Source organism: Ahaetulla prasina, chromosome 1 (genome assembly GCF_028640845.1).
Source record: "Ahaetulla prasina isolate Xishuangbanna chromosome 1, ASM2864084v1, whole genome shotgun sequence".
Lineage (NCBI taxonomy): Eukaryota > Metazoa > Chordata > Lepidosauria > Squamata > Colubridae > Ahaetulla > Ahaetulla prasina.
The window spans coordinates 104,121,270-104,134,329 of record NC_080539.1 but is presented as its reverse complement, the minus strand read 5'-3'; the positions used below and the strand labels follow the sequence as shown (position 1 = coordinate 104,134,329).

General features: G+C 36.9%; 1 protein-coding gene across 11 annotated transcripts in view; it reads left to right on the top strand.

The window, feature by feature from the left end:
- The window catches only part of PDE7B (phosphodiesterase 7B), a 243,017-nt gene that overhangs the window by 186,152 nt on the left and 43,805 nt on the right, over nucleotides 1–13,060 (top strand). For 10 of the 11 annotated variants that reach the window (XM_058171300.1, XM_058171260.1, XM_058171253.1 and 7 more), the window contains one exon: nucleotides 6,263–6,346. The exons of the other annotated variant lie outside the window; for it this stretch is intronic. In XM_058171300.1, the coding sequence (XP_058027283.1) occupies nucleotides 6,263–6,346 (84 nt within the window). The remainder of the gene's footprint in view (nucleotides 1–6,262; nucleotides 6,347–13,060) is intronic. 11 annotated transcript variants of the gene reach the window in all.

Here is a 13,060-nt window from a genome sequence, read left to right as displayed (position 1 = left end):
CAAGTAATTTAGGAGTCTGATTACAGCTTGAAATGCCAGCTGTTGTTTAGCTATTTCCCTTGGTGCATATATTGTCTAGGATGCAAGTAAACACAAAATCTATTATGTGAAGAGGTTACTGTCTGAACGCCAGAATGTCCTTGGTTCTTAAGCTGAAGAATGATGGCGGTAACTAGGAACTTCTGATCTTTTTTTATTTTTGAGCAACATGTTCCAACTATAAGTGCACTTCTGATTTCTCTTCACTGAGTGAAGAGTCTGAACACAAGAATCTCTGTCTCAATGGCTTATTCTGAGTGGGGTGAGCAGACATTGTGACTTGCTTGTTCCTTCTTGCTGACACAACGTGGCACTCTTTGTATAGGTACTACAGTCCTCCAAATATATAATTCTAAATTATTATGTCAGAGAACGGGGATTTAATTACAAAAAGTTCAAAAGAAAATGTTTAAAAGGCTAGAAACTGGGTTTATTAGCATTTTGAATGTACAATAATGAGAGGAAAAGTTTGACATGTGAAACATTTTGTTCTCTTTGAAAAAGGAGCAACTACTTAAACAAGTGGCATGTAGAGAAAGCTTTTTTTCCTCCTGCATCACATCTTGCCTTAATCACCATCACATCAAATGTTCCTGATGGTTCATTCATATGGGAATAATAATACTAAGATTAGCCCAGCTATAGAACGTGCAGTCCTAGATTGAATACGGATTTGGGGTTTCCCAAATAAGAAGAGGATCCAGTCCTGATGATTGGGGAAAGAAGAGAACAATATTTTTCTAGTGTTTGGAAATAAGGAACCTTGTCGCCATCATAATTCCCAAAGCAGATGGCACTTGGGAGAATAAACAAAATTAAAGATGGCCTAATTTGCTTTTCCAACAGGTAGCAATGGTAACACAGGTGCTGTGGAAAATCCAGATGTTACATCATCTCCTTGATAATGGAGGAATATGAAATGCAAAAGAAAATTCAATGTGCTATCTTAGTGAATACCATATTCAATACTGAAATAGGCCTCCCTCCTTTCTGCTGAAGTTGATTAACTGGTTAATTCTTTAGAAGGTAAAATATTTGAAACCTACCGCAGTTGTTTCACTTTGATTGATTTCTTAGACCAGGCCATTTCATATGTAAACATGTTCTTAAATCAGAATCAGAGTGCTTTACAGCACATATGTGGTGCTGATAGATTTGTGTACATGTGGGTTTTTTTAAAAAAAATATGGTTTGTTGGTTTTATTTTTGTTATTTTATAGAGCTTTTAATTGCTATTAGCAGCCCAGAATCATATACTTGACATGAGCAGCTATATAAATTGAAATAATAAATCAGTAATAACTTTTCACTGAAATACCTTCCAGTCATGTGGAATTCAAAATATCCCTGCATCTGTTTAATACTTTTTGCATTTTCTTGCATGCTGTTCAGTGCTATTTTGAGTCTCTTCCTTGCTGTTGATTTCTATGTGTGAAATACTGAATGTAATTTTAAATGTATTTGTATCATATAATTTTTTTCATCTGCTGTTGCCCCTCTAGAAGATACTTATATAATTGAATTTCACCTTTTTTTCCCCCTCTAAGAATATTTTACTCTTCCAGACAACATTTTTTATAGTTCGGATGGCTGGAATTTCTTTTCCCATTTTATTTTTTTTCTTTCGTAATCAGGCGACATGAGCCATCTTTAATCATTCCCCCTTCTCTTTCTGTCTATTTTAACATATATAGCATGAGTATTTCCTACACACACACATGAACATCAATGAAATAAGCAAGGTTATATAGCACATAATTCAGAAATGTAGGTTAACATGCCGTTAGACCAGGGGTCTCCAACCTTGGCAACTTTAAGCCTGGGGGACTTCAACTCCCAGAATTCCCAGCCAGCAAAGCTGGCTGGCAGATTCTAGGAGTTAGTCCTCCAGGCTTAAAATTGCCAAGGTTGGAGACCCCTGTATTAGACTATTGTCATACACACTGATGTCATTGTAACATATCAGTGTACTGATGATGTTACCTAGTGTGGTAATGAAACATTTGCAAGAAAACCACCAAGCTCACAGAGCACCAAGGACCTCTCAGTTCAAACATTTGACCTACAAATATTTTCTTCTCTCAATGTTTTATATGGCCATCATCTTTCACAGAGATAGGTGATTTCTCTTTCCTCACATTAACTCACATTTAAACTCGGGAAATCCTATTAGTCCAAAGGGTAGAGATTACTGATGATCCCAAAATCCCTTTAAAATGCAGGTGTAATTCTAGCAAGAGTTGTGTTTGGACAAATTAAATTGCTTCCCTCTTCCCCTGCCACAGGAAAAGCACCAAGTTTATCTTTAATAAGAGATTATTGGGTACAGACTGTCTTAACGCACAATCACATTGCATAGTATATGCTACAATATGTGACTCAGAAAATCCTCATGCCCAAAAAAAGTGTCATACAATTTCATATAAATAATAAATTATCCATATGATAATTTTTAAAATTTTCCCACATTTTCAAAAGATATTTTAAATATTTTTTAGTAATTTAAGAAACTTAAGAAGGACATGGTTGCCTGAGTGACATTGCTTGACCCTATCTTGCTGAATATGACAATCCATTATTGGAACAGGATTCACTTCTTGATCAACTATCTCCATGTTACAGACCATAGCTTTGGGATAAGATCCTTTGCAAGTGTTTCTGGAAGCTGCTATCCTCCTCTTTTTTTTACTATGCTTCATCATATGAATGAAAACCCATAATATCTGGCAGGTATGAAAACCAGCTGCATTGTAATGCAAGTCTCTAATGTTTTTTTCTAAAATGCAGGAGTCCATTCAAAACCTTCATTATTCTATTTATTTTGGAACGGCAAAATCTAGTATAGCACCTTCTCTTCACACAATACTGTATTCGGCATAGATAGATTCATGCTACAGATATTAAAATAACATCTTTGTACTGTGGTACAGTTTTGTGAGAACAAACTACCTTCACACCAGCTGTTGCTCTTCCATGTTTTTTGGTGGGTAAGACTTTACTGCCTAGACATGAAAATTCTCAATTTACATCTTACAGTAAAGCAGTCCACTTCAGGCCAACAGGATTTTACGTTATGTATATAGAGCAGTTTAGTCAGAGGGACATTGAATTTAAATCCTTTCATACAGATATGGTTGGGAAGAAAAGCCATTTGCTTAGAACTCAACATGATCTTGTCACACATAGTTAATCTCTTCCAGGGCCAAAGTTCTGCTAGCTTTCCGATAAGAGATTTTCTTCTCCTGAATAATTTCTGACAGATCATGGCCTAAAGTAATGCTTTCTTTTTCTTTTCCTTTTTTACTTTCTTAATTCAGATTTATAATTAACCTCTTTTATTTTTTACTTCTTTCAAGGTTACGTCTTCCCTTCTACTTTCATAGCATAACATTCCTTACTGAACCCAATCTTTATACAACTCCAGGTTTTTATCTCGTTGAGAAATAGAAGCAGACATCTGAGTTAGTTGTGCTGACAGCAAAAAATAAAAATAAAAAGGTGGCTACAAGGCCAGTGATTAAATCTAGCAAAAGCTGAGCAGGCACAATGACATGCTGCTGATAAGCTGTTTTCATTACTATCTGTGAAATTTCAGCTGCTAAAATGTATGTGGAGTGCAGGGGTGGGTTTCAAAACCCATTGCTACTGGTTCGCTGATGGGCACGTATGCACAGAAGCGTCCAGGCAGGTGGGCGGAGCCTCCCACCACCGCCACTGGTTCGCCTGGTCTGGGACGAACCGGTAGCAACCCACCACTGGTGGAATGCTTTCAGAAGGGGAAAAGAACAAGTTCCTTGATACAATTGAGAAGAACCAAGTCTGGCACCAGATTTGAAAAAAATGGAATAGGGCAGACAGCAGCTGAAAGAAGATTTTTGGCAGGGAACTGCTACTGGGTTTGGATCTTTTTCTCAAAATGTCAATGATGAACCACATTTTTTCTTTCGGTCTCTATATTAATACACATATTTTTATAAGGTGGAGGGAAGTCTGGCAATTATATATTAATTACATAATTAAAAATGCATTTTAAAATAATGTAACATTTTAGAAACATTTAAGAATGTACCCCCGGCTGCAAGGTTGCCATAGCAACCCCATGCATTATCTGTTGCTAAGTGAGCAATTTAGTTATATCTCCCTTCATGTTCTCTGCACTAAAACAAAACAAACCCCCTATTCCGTGCGAAGTATGTAATCCACAAAAGCTAAGTTAATATGCACACTTTATTTTTATTCTGGTCATCATCCCTTGGAACAAAAAGTTACATAATATACCTGAGTATTAATATCTAATGATCAGGATTTCTACCAAGCTTCTTCACATTCACCCATTGTTAATGTTTTAGGAAGAATTGCAATATTTAAACACATTTTCACATAAAGGCTAGAAAATTTGGTTCCGATGCTGCCCATTGCAACCTATTTAATTTCCATTTTAAATGGAAAATTTAAATGTATTTGAGCTGGTTCCTTCAAAAGGAATCTTAAAAATGTTTCCTAAAGTTGAATAATATCAAGGAACTCAAATTCCTAGCAAGTACATCTTTTGCCCTGTCAGTGCCCCCTTGTGCCACAAAGGCACCCCCAGAATAAGTTAGCTCAGCCTTTTTTCAACAAAAGCAAGTCTCAATAAAGGAGAATATTTGTAAGTCAGGGTTGAGATGAGGGATCCTTGGTGCTCTCTTACCTTGGTTGTTTTCTTGTAGATGTTTCATTACCCAAACTAGGTAACATCATCACCACAAGCTTAGAGAGCACGAAGGACCCCCTCAAAAGCAAGTCTGCCCTGAAGATAGCATATGGCTCCAGCTCAGTAAGCCTCAGTTTTCTAGAGGCAGCTTTTTTCTGGAGGAGACATGAAGTGGTGATGGTGTGGTGGTAGAAAGAGGAGTTATGACAATTAGAATGTCTGGAATGGAAGAAGAGATGGCGAAAGGAAAGAAATAAATTACAGGTTTAAAACCTTTCCTAACCCACTCTCCTGCTCTGGATCTAATAGCATTTCTTCTTTGACAACTGAGCCGTAGTTAAGCAGAAATTTAAATGTTGCTCTTTATGTTAAGTTTGTCTGGGGCTGATGTTCCAGACATGGGAAGCTGTCAACAATGCTTTCTGCCTTCCCTGACAGCTGCCTAATAAACTAGACTAAAGACAAAGAAAGAAAGTGCTGCCTAGCTCATAACAACTGTCTCATTACAGTTCCCATAATCCCTAGGATATAGTGCAATATATAGCATTTTCTACCAGATAAGAAGAATCATCCAGACTTAAATCACCAAGACACTTCTTTTTTTTTTGCTGTCTTGAAGCCACAGAGAGTCTGGTCAAGGGGGTTAATATCACTGAAATGAAAGAGACCAAGAATTTGGATCATTGTTTTCAGTGGGATAAGGCTTAAATAAGTATAACAATCAGTATGGGGAAAAGCAAACCAGTTTTGTGCAATTGGCAGGGTAAGGCGTGATGGCAATGGAAGACTCATATTTCTTGAAACCATCCCAGATTTTTTTTTAAAAAATGAATACAGAATTCTCAATCCTATCTACCCTGGAAAATCCCTGGATGCTGGAAAAGGATTCCTTGTTTGAAGAGAGAAGTTTATTATTTATACTTTGAAATATCTTTATTTGCATATGTATTTGTACTTCAGGATTGTACTCTCCCATTATTCATGGCCAGTGCTTATCATTTTTTAACCAATTTATATTACAGTTTTTTTCCTTTTATTTTCTATGTGGAACAGGGTTGTCAAACTCAAGGCCCGGGGTCTGATCCGGCCCACAGGGTGCTTAAATCTGGCCCATGGGCTGCCCTGGAAACAACAAAGGATTGGCCTATGGTGCCTCTGCCAGCGAAAACGGAGCTCAGGAGGGCTGCCTGCGGCCCTCCTGAGCTCCATTTTTGCTGGCACAGGGTTGCAGGAAGCCGTTGCAGCTGAAAACAGAGCTCGGGAGCCCATTTTTGTTGGCAGAGTGTTCGGGCCACCACAGTTGCCCCCGATACGAGTGACACTGAACTGGCCACGTCCATCCTGGCCACACCCACCCTGGCCACCCAAGGTCAAACACAATCCTGATGTGTTTTCTCAGTGAAATCGAGTTTGACACCCCTGACGTAAAACATTCTGAACTGATCTCACTCTTAAATAATGTATAAGGGGTTAAATAATTATTGGAGGGGAAAACAGCATCTCTAACATTGGCCCCATTGTATTTTGCAGGAGATGCACGCCTGAGAGGTCAGACAGGGGTTCTTTCTGAGCGACGTGGTTCCTACCCATTCATAGACTTACGTCTTCTTAATAGTAAGTATAGCACACACTGAAATGCTTCCAGAAAAGAGGAAGTGTATTTTATTTATTTATTTATTTTTCTGTCTCCAAATTTATTAAATGGAAAATGCTTGTATGAATCTATCATGCTATTTTTTTTTCAGGATAGACAGAGTGCAGAAAAGGGACAAGAAAGGGACAAGAAATGCAAAAAGAAATTAAGGAATAGCAAAACAAATATTTAGAAGGAAAGATAATTACAACTAATTTTTATCAACCCCATTCATTAAATATTTCTATCCTGGCCAGTCATGCTGGCTTCTATGAGTATGTTACCTTTAGTTCATAAAACTTTGGACCTCTCTCTTTTTAAGAGTCTCATCAAATTCATTCAACTTAAGACTTCCTAATTTATTTATTTTTCTGTCTCCAAATTTATTAAATGGAAAATGCTTGTATGAATCTATCATGCTATTTTTTTTTCAGGATAGACAGAGTGCAGAAAAGGGACAAGAAAGGGACAAGAAATGCAAAAAGAAATTAAGGAATAGCAAAACAAATATATTTAAACGCAGTGCTTCTGTTGATGCAACTTAAGTCTGAATTTATCTTTTGCAGCCGCATAATAATACAGACACATATTCAATTTGTAATCCATTATTTTACAAGTATTATTATAAAGACAGATATCCCTATCCTAATTTGTGTAGTTGGTTCCTGTTTCCTAAAGTTGAATAATATCAAGGAACTCAAATTCCTAGCAAGTACATCTTTTGCCCTGTCAGTGCCCCCTTGTGCCACAAAGGCACCCCCAGAATAAGTTAGCTCAGCCTTTTTCAACAAAAGCAAGTCTGCCCTGAAGATAGCATATGGCTCCAGCTCAGTAAGCCTCAGTTTTCTAGAGGCAGCTTTTTTCTGGAGGAGACATGAAGTGGTGATGGTGTGGTGGTGGAAAGAGGAGTTATGACAATTAGAATGTCTGGAATGGAAGAAGAGATGGCGAAAGGAAAGAAATAAATTACAGGTTTAAAACCTTTCCTAACCCACTCTCCTGCTCTGGATCTAATAGCATTTCTTCTTTGACAACTGAGCCGTAGTTAAGCAGAAATTTAAATGTTGCTCTTTATGTTAAGTTTGTCTGGGGCTGATGTTCCAGACATGGGAAGCTGTCAACAATGCTTTCTGCCTTCCCTGACAGCTGCCTAATAAACTAGACTAAAGACAAAGAAAGAAAGTGCTGCCTAGCTCATAACAACTGTCTCATTACAGTTCCCATAATCCCTAGGATATAGTGCAATATATAGCATTTTCTACCAGATAAGAAGAATCATCCAGACTTAAATCACCAAGACACTTCTTTTTTTGTCACAACAGTATATACAATCATCAACATAAACAATAATCCATCATGAGAGAAAAGTATATATAAGTAAAAGTATGCATATAATACAGACACATATTCAATTTGTAATCCATTATTTTACAAGTATTATTATAAAGACAGATATCCCTATCCTAATTTGTGTAGTTGGTTCCTGTTTCCTAAAGTTGAATAATATCAAGGAACTCAAATTCCTAGCAAGTACATCTTTTGCCCTGTCAGTGCCCCCTTGTGCCACAAAGGCACCCCCAGAATAAGTTAGCTCAGCCTTTTTTCAACAAAAGCAAGTCTCAATAAAGGAGAATATTTGTAAGTCAGGGTTGAGATGAGGGATCCTTGGTGCTCTCTTACCTTGGTTGATTTCTTGTAGATGTTTCATTACCCAAACTAGGTAACATCATCACCACAAGCTTAGAGAGCACGAAGGACCCCTCAAAAGCAAGTCTCAATAAAGGAGAATATTTGTAAGTCAGGGTTGAGATGAGGGATCCTTGGTGCTCTCTTACCTTGGTTGTTTTCTTGTAGACGTTTCATTACCCAAACTAGGTAACATCATCACCACAAGCTTAGAGAGCACGAAGGACCCCCTCAAAAGCAAGGATTTAGGAACAATGTCAGTATACCTCATGTCAAGAGAGAAGTTTATTATTTATACTTTGAAATATCTTTATTTGCATATGTATTTGTACTTCAGGATTGTACTCTCCCATTATTCATGGCCAGTGCTTATCATTTTTTAACCAATTTATATTACAGTTTTTTTCCTTTTATTTTTCCTTTTATTCTTTTTTTCTTTTATTTTCTACGTGGAACAGGGTTGTCAAACTCAAGGCCCGGGGGCCTGATCCGGCCCACAGTGTGCTTAGATCTGGCCCATGGGGCTGCCCTGGAAACAGCAAAGGATTGGCCTATGGTGCCTCTGCCAGCAAAAATGGAGCTCAGGAGGGCTGCCTGCGGGCCTCCTGAGCTCCATTTTTGCTGGCACAGGGTTGCAGGAAGCCATTGCAGCTGAAAACGGAGCTCGGGAGCCCATTTTTGTTGGCAGAGTGTTCGGGCCACTACAGTCGCCCCCGATACGAGTGACACTGAACTGGCCACGTCCATCCTGGCCACACCCACCCTGGCCACCCAAGGTCAAACACAATCCTGATGTGTTTCCTTAGTGAAATCGAGTTTGACACCCCTGACGTAAAACATTCTGAATTGATCTCACTCTTAAATAATGTATAAGGGGTTAAATAATTATTGGAGGGGAAAACAGCATCTCTAACATTGGCCCCATTGTATTTTGCAGGAGATGCACGCCTGAGAGGTCAGACAGGGGTTCTTTCTGAGCGACGTGGTTCCTACCCATTCATAGACTTACGTCTTCTTAACAGTAAGTATAGCACACACTGAAATGCTTCCAGAAAAGAGGAAGTGTATTTTATTTATTTCTACACCTCTCATCTCACTTAAGTGAATCTGGGTGCTTTAGTTCTTTTCCTTGCTCTCAAACAGCGCTGCCTTCAGCTTCTAAAGAAAAGGCTGAGTGAAAATGTAGTCAATGAATCAATAATAGGGGAAACTGATGATATTGTGGTAATGTGCAACTCTACAAACACATAATGGAAGAAGTGTGTCCTGAGAATGGATTGTGAGCTGGGGAATCGTATAAAATTATCATGAGCAGTTGCTAGGCCTTGTTAATAATAACTCTACTTAAAAGGAGAAGCAAGAGAAAATTGAATTGAATTAAAAATAAGAAAATATTTGACCATCACAAAAAACCCCACGTAGATATGACATACGTTTTTAACTATAACTCTCAAAGGTTTTCTAATCCATTGTTTATGACTTACCAGTTTTCCACATTTGCTTTCTGCAATCTATATTAAATAAAAATTCAGGAATATGCTATCCTAATAGGCAAATTGCTGTATTTCTATTAATGTGCACTTTTAGTTAACTGAGTAGCTACTTTTCAGGCAGTATGGATGTGACTTTATATAAATGTTTCAAAAGATCAAGGCATTCAGTTCTATAATAGTTTCATATGTTCACGATTCCTCCCATCACTGTATCTTAGGAAATATTGTGGGAAATGTTATCATTTCCAAATAACCTTATGGATCAAGCGGATAGGCAATTCATATGGCAAAAGACATCACGGAACGGAATTTTTTGCACTGCTACTTTTAGCTCTAATTTCTATTTTTCATGCTTGTTTACATGATATATGAGAACAAAAAATGTGTAACACAATATAAAATGAAGTAATATGTGTCAGATCAGTGCTTATAAGCAAATTAACTAATTGGGCGATGTTATATATTTAATATTTTTATTATATTATATATTTTATTACATTATGAGCCAAGGTGGCGCAGTGGTTAGAATGCAGTATTGCAGGCTAATTCTGCTGACTGCCAAGGATTCGATCCTCACTGAGTCAAGGTTGACTCAGCCTTCCATCCTTCCGAGGTCAGCAAAATGGGGACCCAGATTGTTGGGGGCAATATGCTAACTCTGTAAACCACTTAGAGAGGGCTGTAAAGCATTGTGAAGCGGTATAGAAGGCTAAGTGCTATTGCTCTTGGTATAATTATTTGGTTACTTTTAGTCTTGTTAAATGTGTTGTGATCACACCAGGGGTAAAAATCCTACTGAAATCAACAAGCTAATTTTAATCTTTTATGCCTATGTAATTAATCACTCATAAGAACCCTCAGTGTGTGAAAAGCTTACCATTCTTTTACCCTCTCTCAGAGTGTGATATGAGTGCATTACCTGTTAGCTGTGGGATGCACATTTCAGAATTCAAATATCTCTGTATCAAACATTTACTTCATTTTATTGGAAGCTAGTCTGGTTCAAAAAGGGGTTTCCTGGTAAAGCAATGATAATTTAATTCTCTGATTGACTAAGTTGTTTGTTGAGTCATCGAAGCAGATCCTTTCGGTAACTCGTATGTGGTAATTAAAATTAGCTTTCATTATCATGTCATACTGCCTGTCAGTGACTGATAGAACACACTTCTTGATTGCCTTAATTAAGAACAAGAGGAAATTCCACGCTGCATTGTTGAAATGGAATCAGTGATTCATACCATAGTTTATAAAAAATGGAATATGCTTTTCATGTATTGTTCCTAACTGAAAACTGGTTATTAAGGATCAAAAGCCAAAGCCATCAAAAAGCAAGGATTTAGGAACAATGTCAGTATACCTCGTGTCAAGAAAGTAACGGCTTATATGACTAATTTATCAAGAATTCTCACTCAAGAATTCTTGATAAATTAGGTTCATATTATTATATTATATATACTTTATATATAATATGCATTATATTATACATATATTATACATACATAATATACATATAATATACATATTATTATATACTTTAAGATGTTTACTCAAAGATCCAGCTTTTTGAGAAGTCCGTAATGATGGGAAAGGGACAAGGAACATGAGAAGAAGACAATTTACAGAAATAACAATAATGGGTCCATTAATGGGGAGCTAAAGGACTGAGCTAAGGTCAAATTATCATGGAGAAGATCTGTTTTTGTTATTGCTAAGAATCAACACGGTCTCGATGATTCATAATCAGTTAATATAGTCCACCTTCAATATAACTTTTTTTTTTAAAAAAAGACCCTTACTATTATTTTAGGTAGGTTAAAAATTCCTACTAAAATTCTAATTTCTAAAACTAAAAATTCCAATTTCATAGAATCGTTTATCACATGATTTAGTTTCTAGTTTTTGATCTTCCTTGCTGCCTTTCTCTGAATTATTTCAGTCTCTTTGAATTCTTTTAAAAATATAACAGCAACAATCAGGCACAATACTTGAAAGTGAGAGGTAAGGAGTCTGATCAATGGAAAAACCTAGTTGAACAAATATATTTAAACGCAGTGCTTCTGTTGATGCAACTTAAGTCTGAATTTATCTTTTTGCAGCCGCATAATAATACAGACACATATTCAATTTGTAATCCATTATTTTTACAAGTATTATTATAAAGACAGATATCCCCTATCCTAATTTGTGTAGTTGGTTCCTGTTTCCTAAATGGCAAAAAAATACATGTTTTTATTTCTCTGTTCTAGTGCTCTAAATACAAATTTTGTGTCATCTGTGAATTTAATATATGTTCTTTATCTCTCTTTTTTTTTTGTCACAACAGTATATACAATCATCAACATAAACAATAATCCATCATGAGAGAAAAAGTATATATAAGTAAAAGTATAAGTAAAAGTATGCATATGATACTATAATGAAGAGAACAATAGGACAGGAACGGTAGGCACTTTTGTGCTCTTATGCACGCCCCTTATAGTCCTCTTAGGAATGGGGTGAGGTCAATAGTAGACAGTTTTTGGTTGAAGATTTTGGGGTTTTGAGTAGAGACTATAGAGTCAGGTAGTGAGTTCCAAGCGTTAACAACTCTGTTACAAAAGTCATATTTTCTGCAATCAAGTTTGAAGCGGTTGACATTAAGTTTAAATCTATTGTTTGCTCTTGTATTGTTGCGATTGAAGCTGAAGTAGTCTTTTACAGGAAGGATATTACAATAGATGATTCTGAGTGTTAAACACAGATCATGTCGGAGACGGCAGAGTTCTAAGTTTTCTAAACCCAGGATTTCAAGCCTGGTGGTAAAAGATATTTTGTTGTTTTCGGAGGAGCGAAGAACTCTTCTAGTAAAATATTTCTGGACGCGTTCGATAGTATTAATGTCAGAGATGTGGTATGGGTTCCAGACGGATGAGCTGTATTCAAGAATAGGTCTGGCAAATGTTTTGTATGTTTTGGTTAGTAGTGTAGAGTTTTTGGAAAAGAAGCTACGTAAAATTAAGTTTACAACTCTTAGAGCCTTTTTTGCTATGTAGTTGCAGTGGGCTTTGGCATTTAGGTCATTTGATATGAAAACTCCAAGGTCTTTGACAGGGAGGGGGTCGTCAGTAAGGTAATGTCCATCAAGCTTGTACTTGATATTAGGGTTCTTTTTACCAATATGTAAGACTGAGCATTTACTGGTTGATATTTGAAGTTGCCAAGTTTTAGACCAATCGGAAACAAAGTCAAAGTCATTTTGAAGAGTAGAAGTATTGTTAGTGGTATTGAATAGTTTGACGTCGTCGGTGAAGAGAACACAATAACTCATTAGAACATAACCTTAAAGTACCATGTTCCAGCTTCCCAATATTATGAATCCTAATTTAACTAAGTTAATGTATTCTTATGAAATTGCTGGGAGATGTTACCTATTGAGTTGGGCTCAAGTGATGACCCAACATGGTCCATAATTTGGGAGAGTCATGGCTGCTTCTTCATCGGTGGATGGAAGCCATGGCTGGGTGGTAGGGGGCCTTT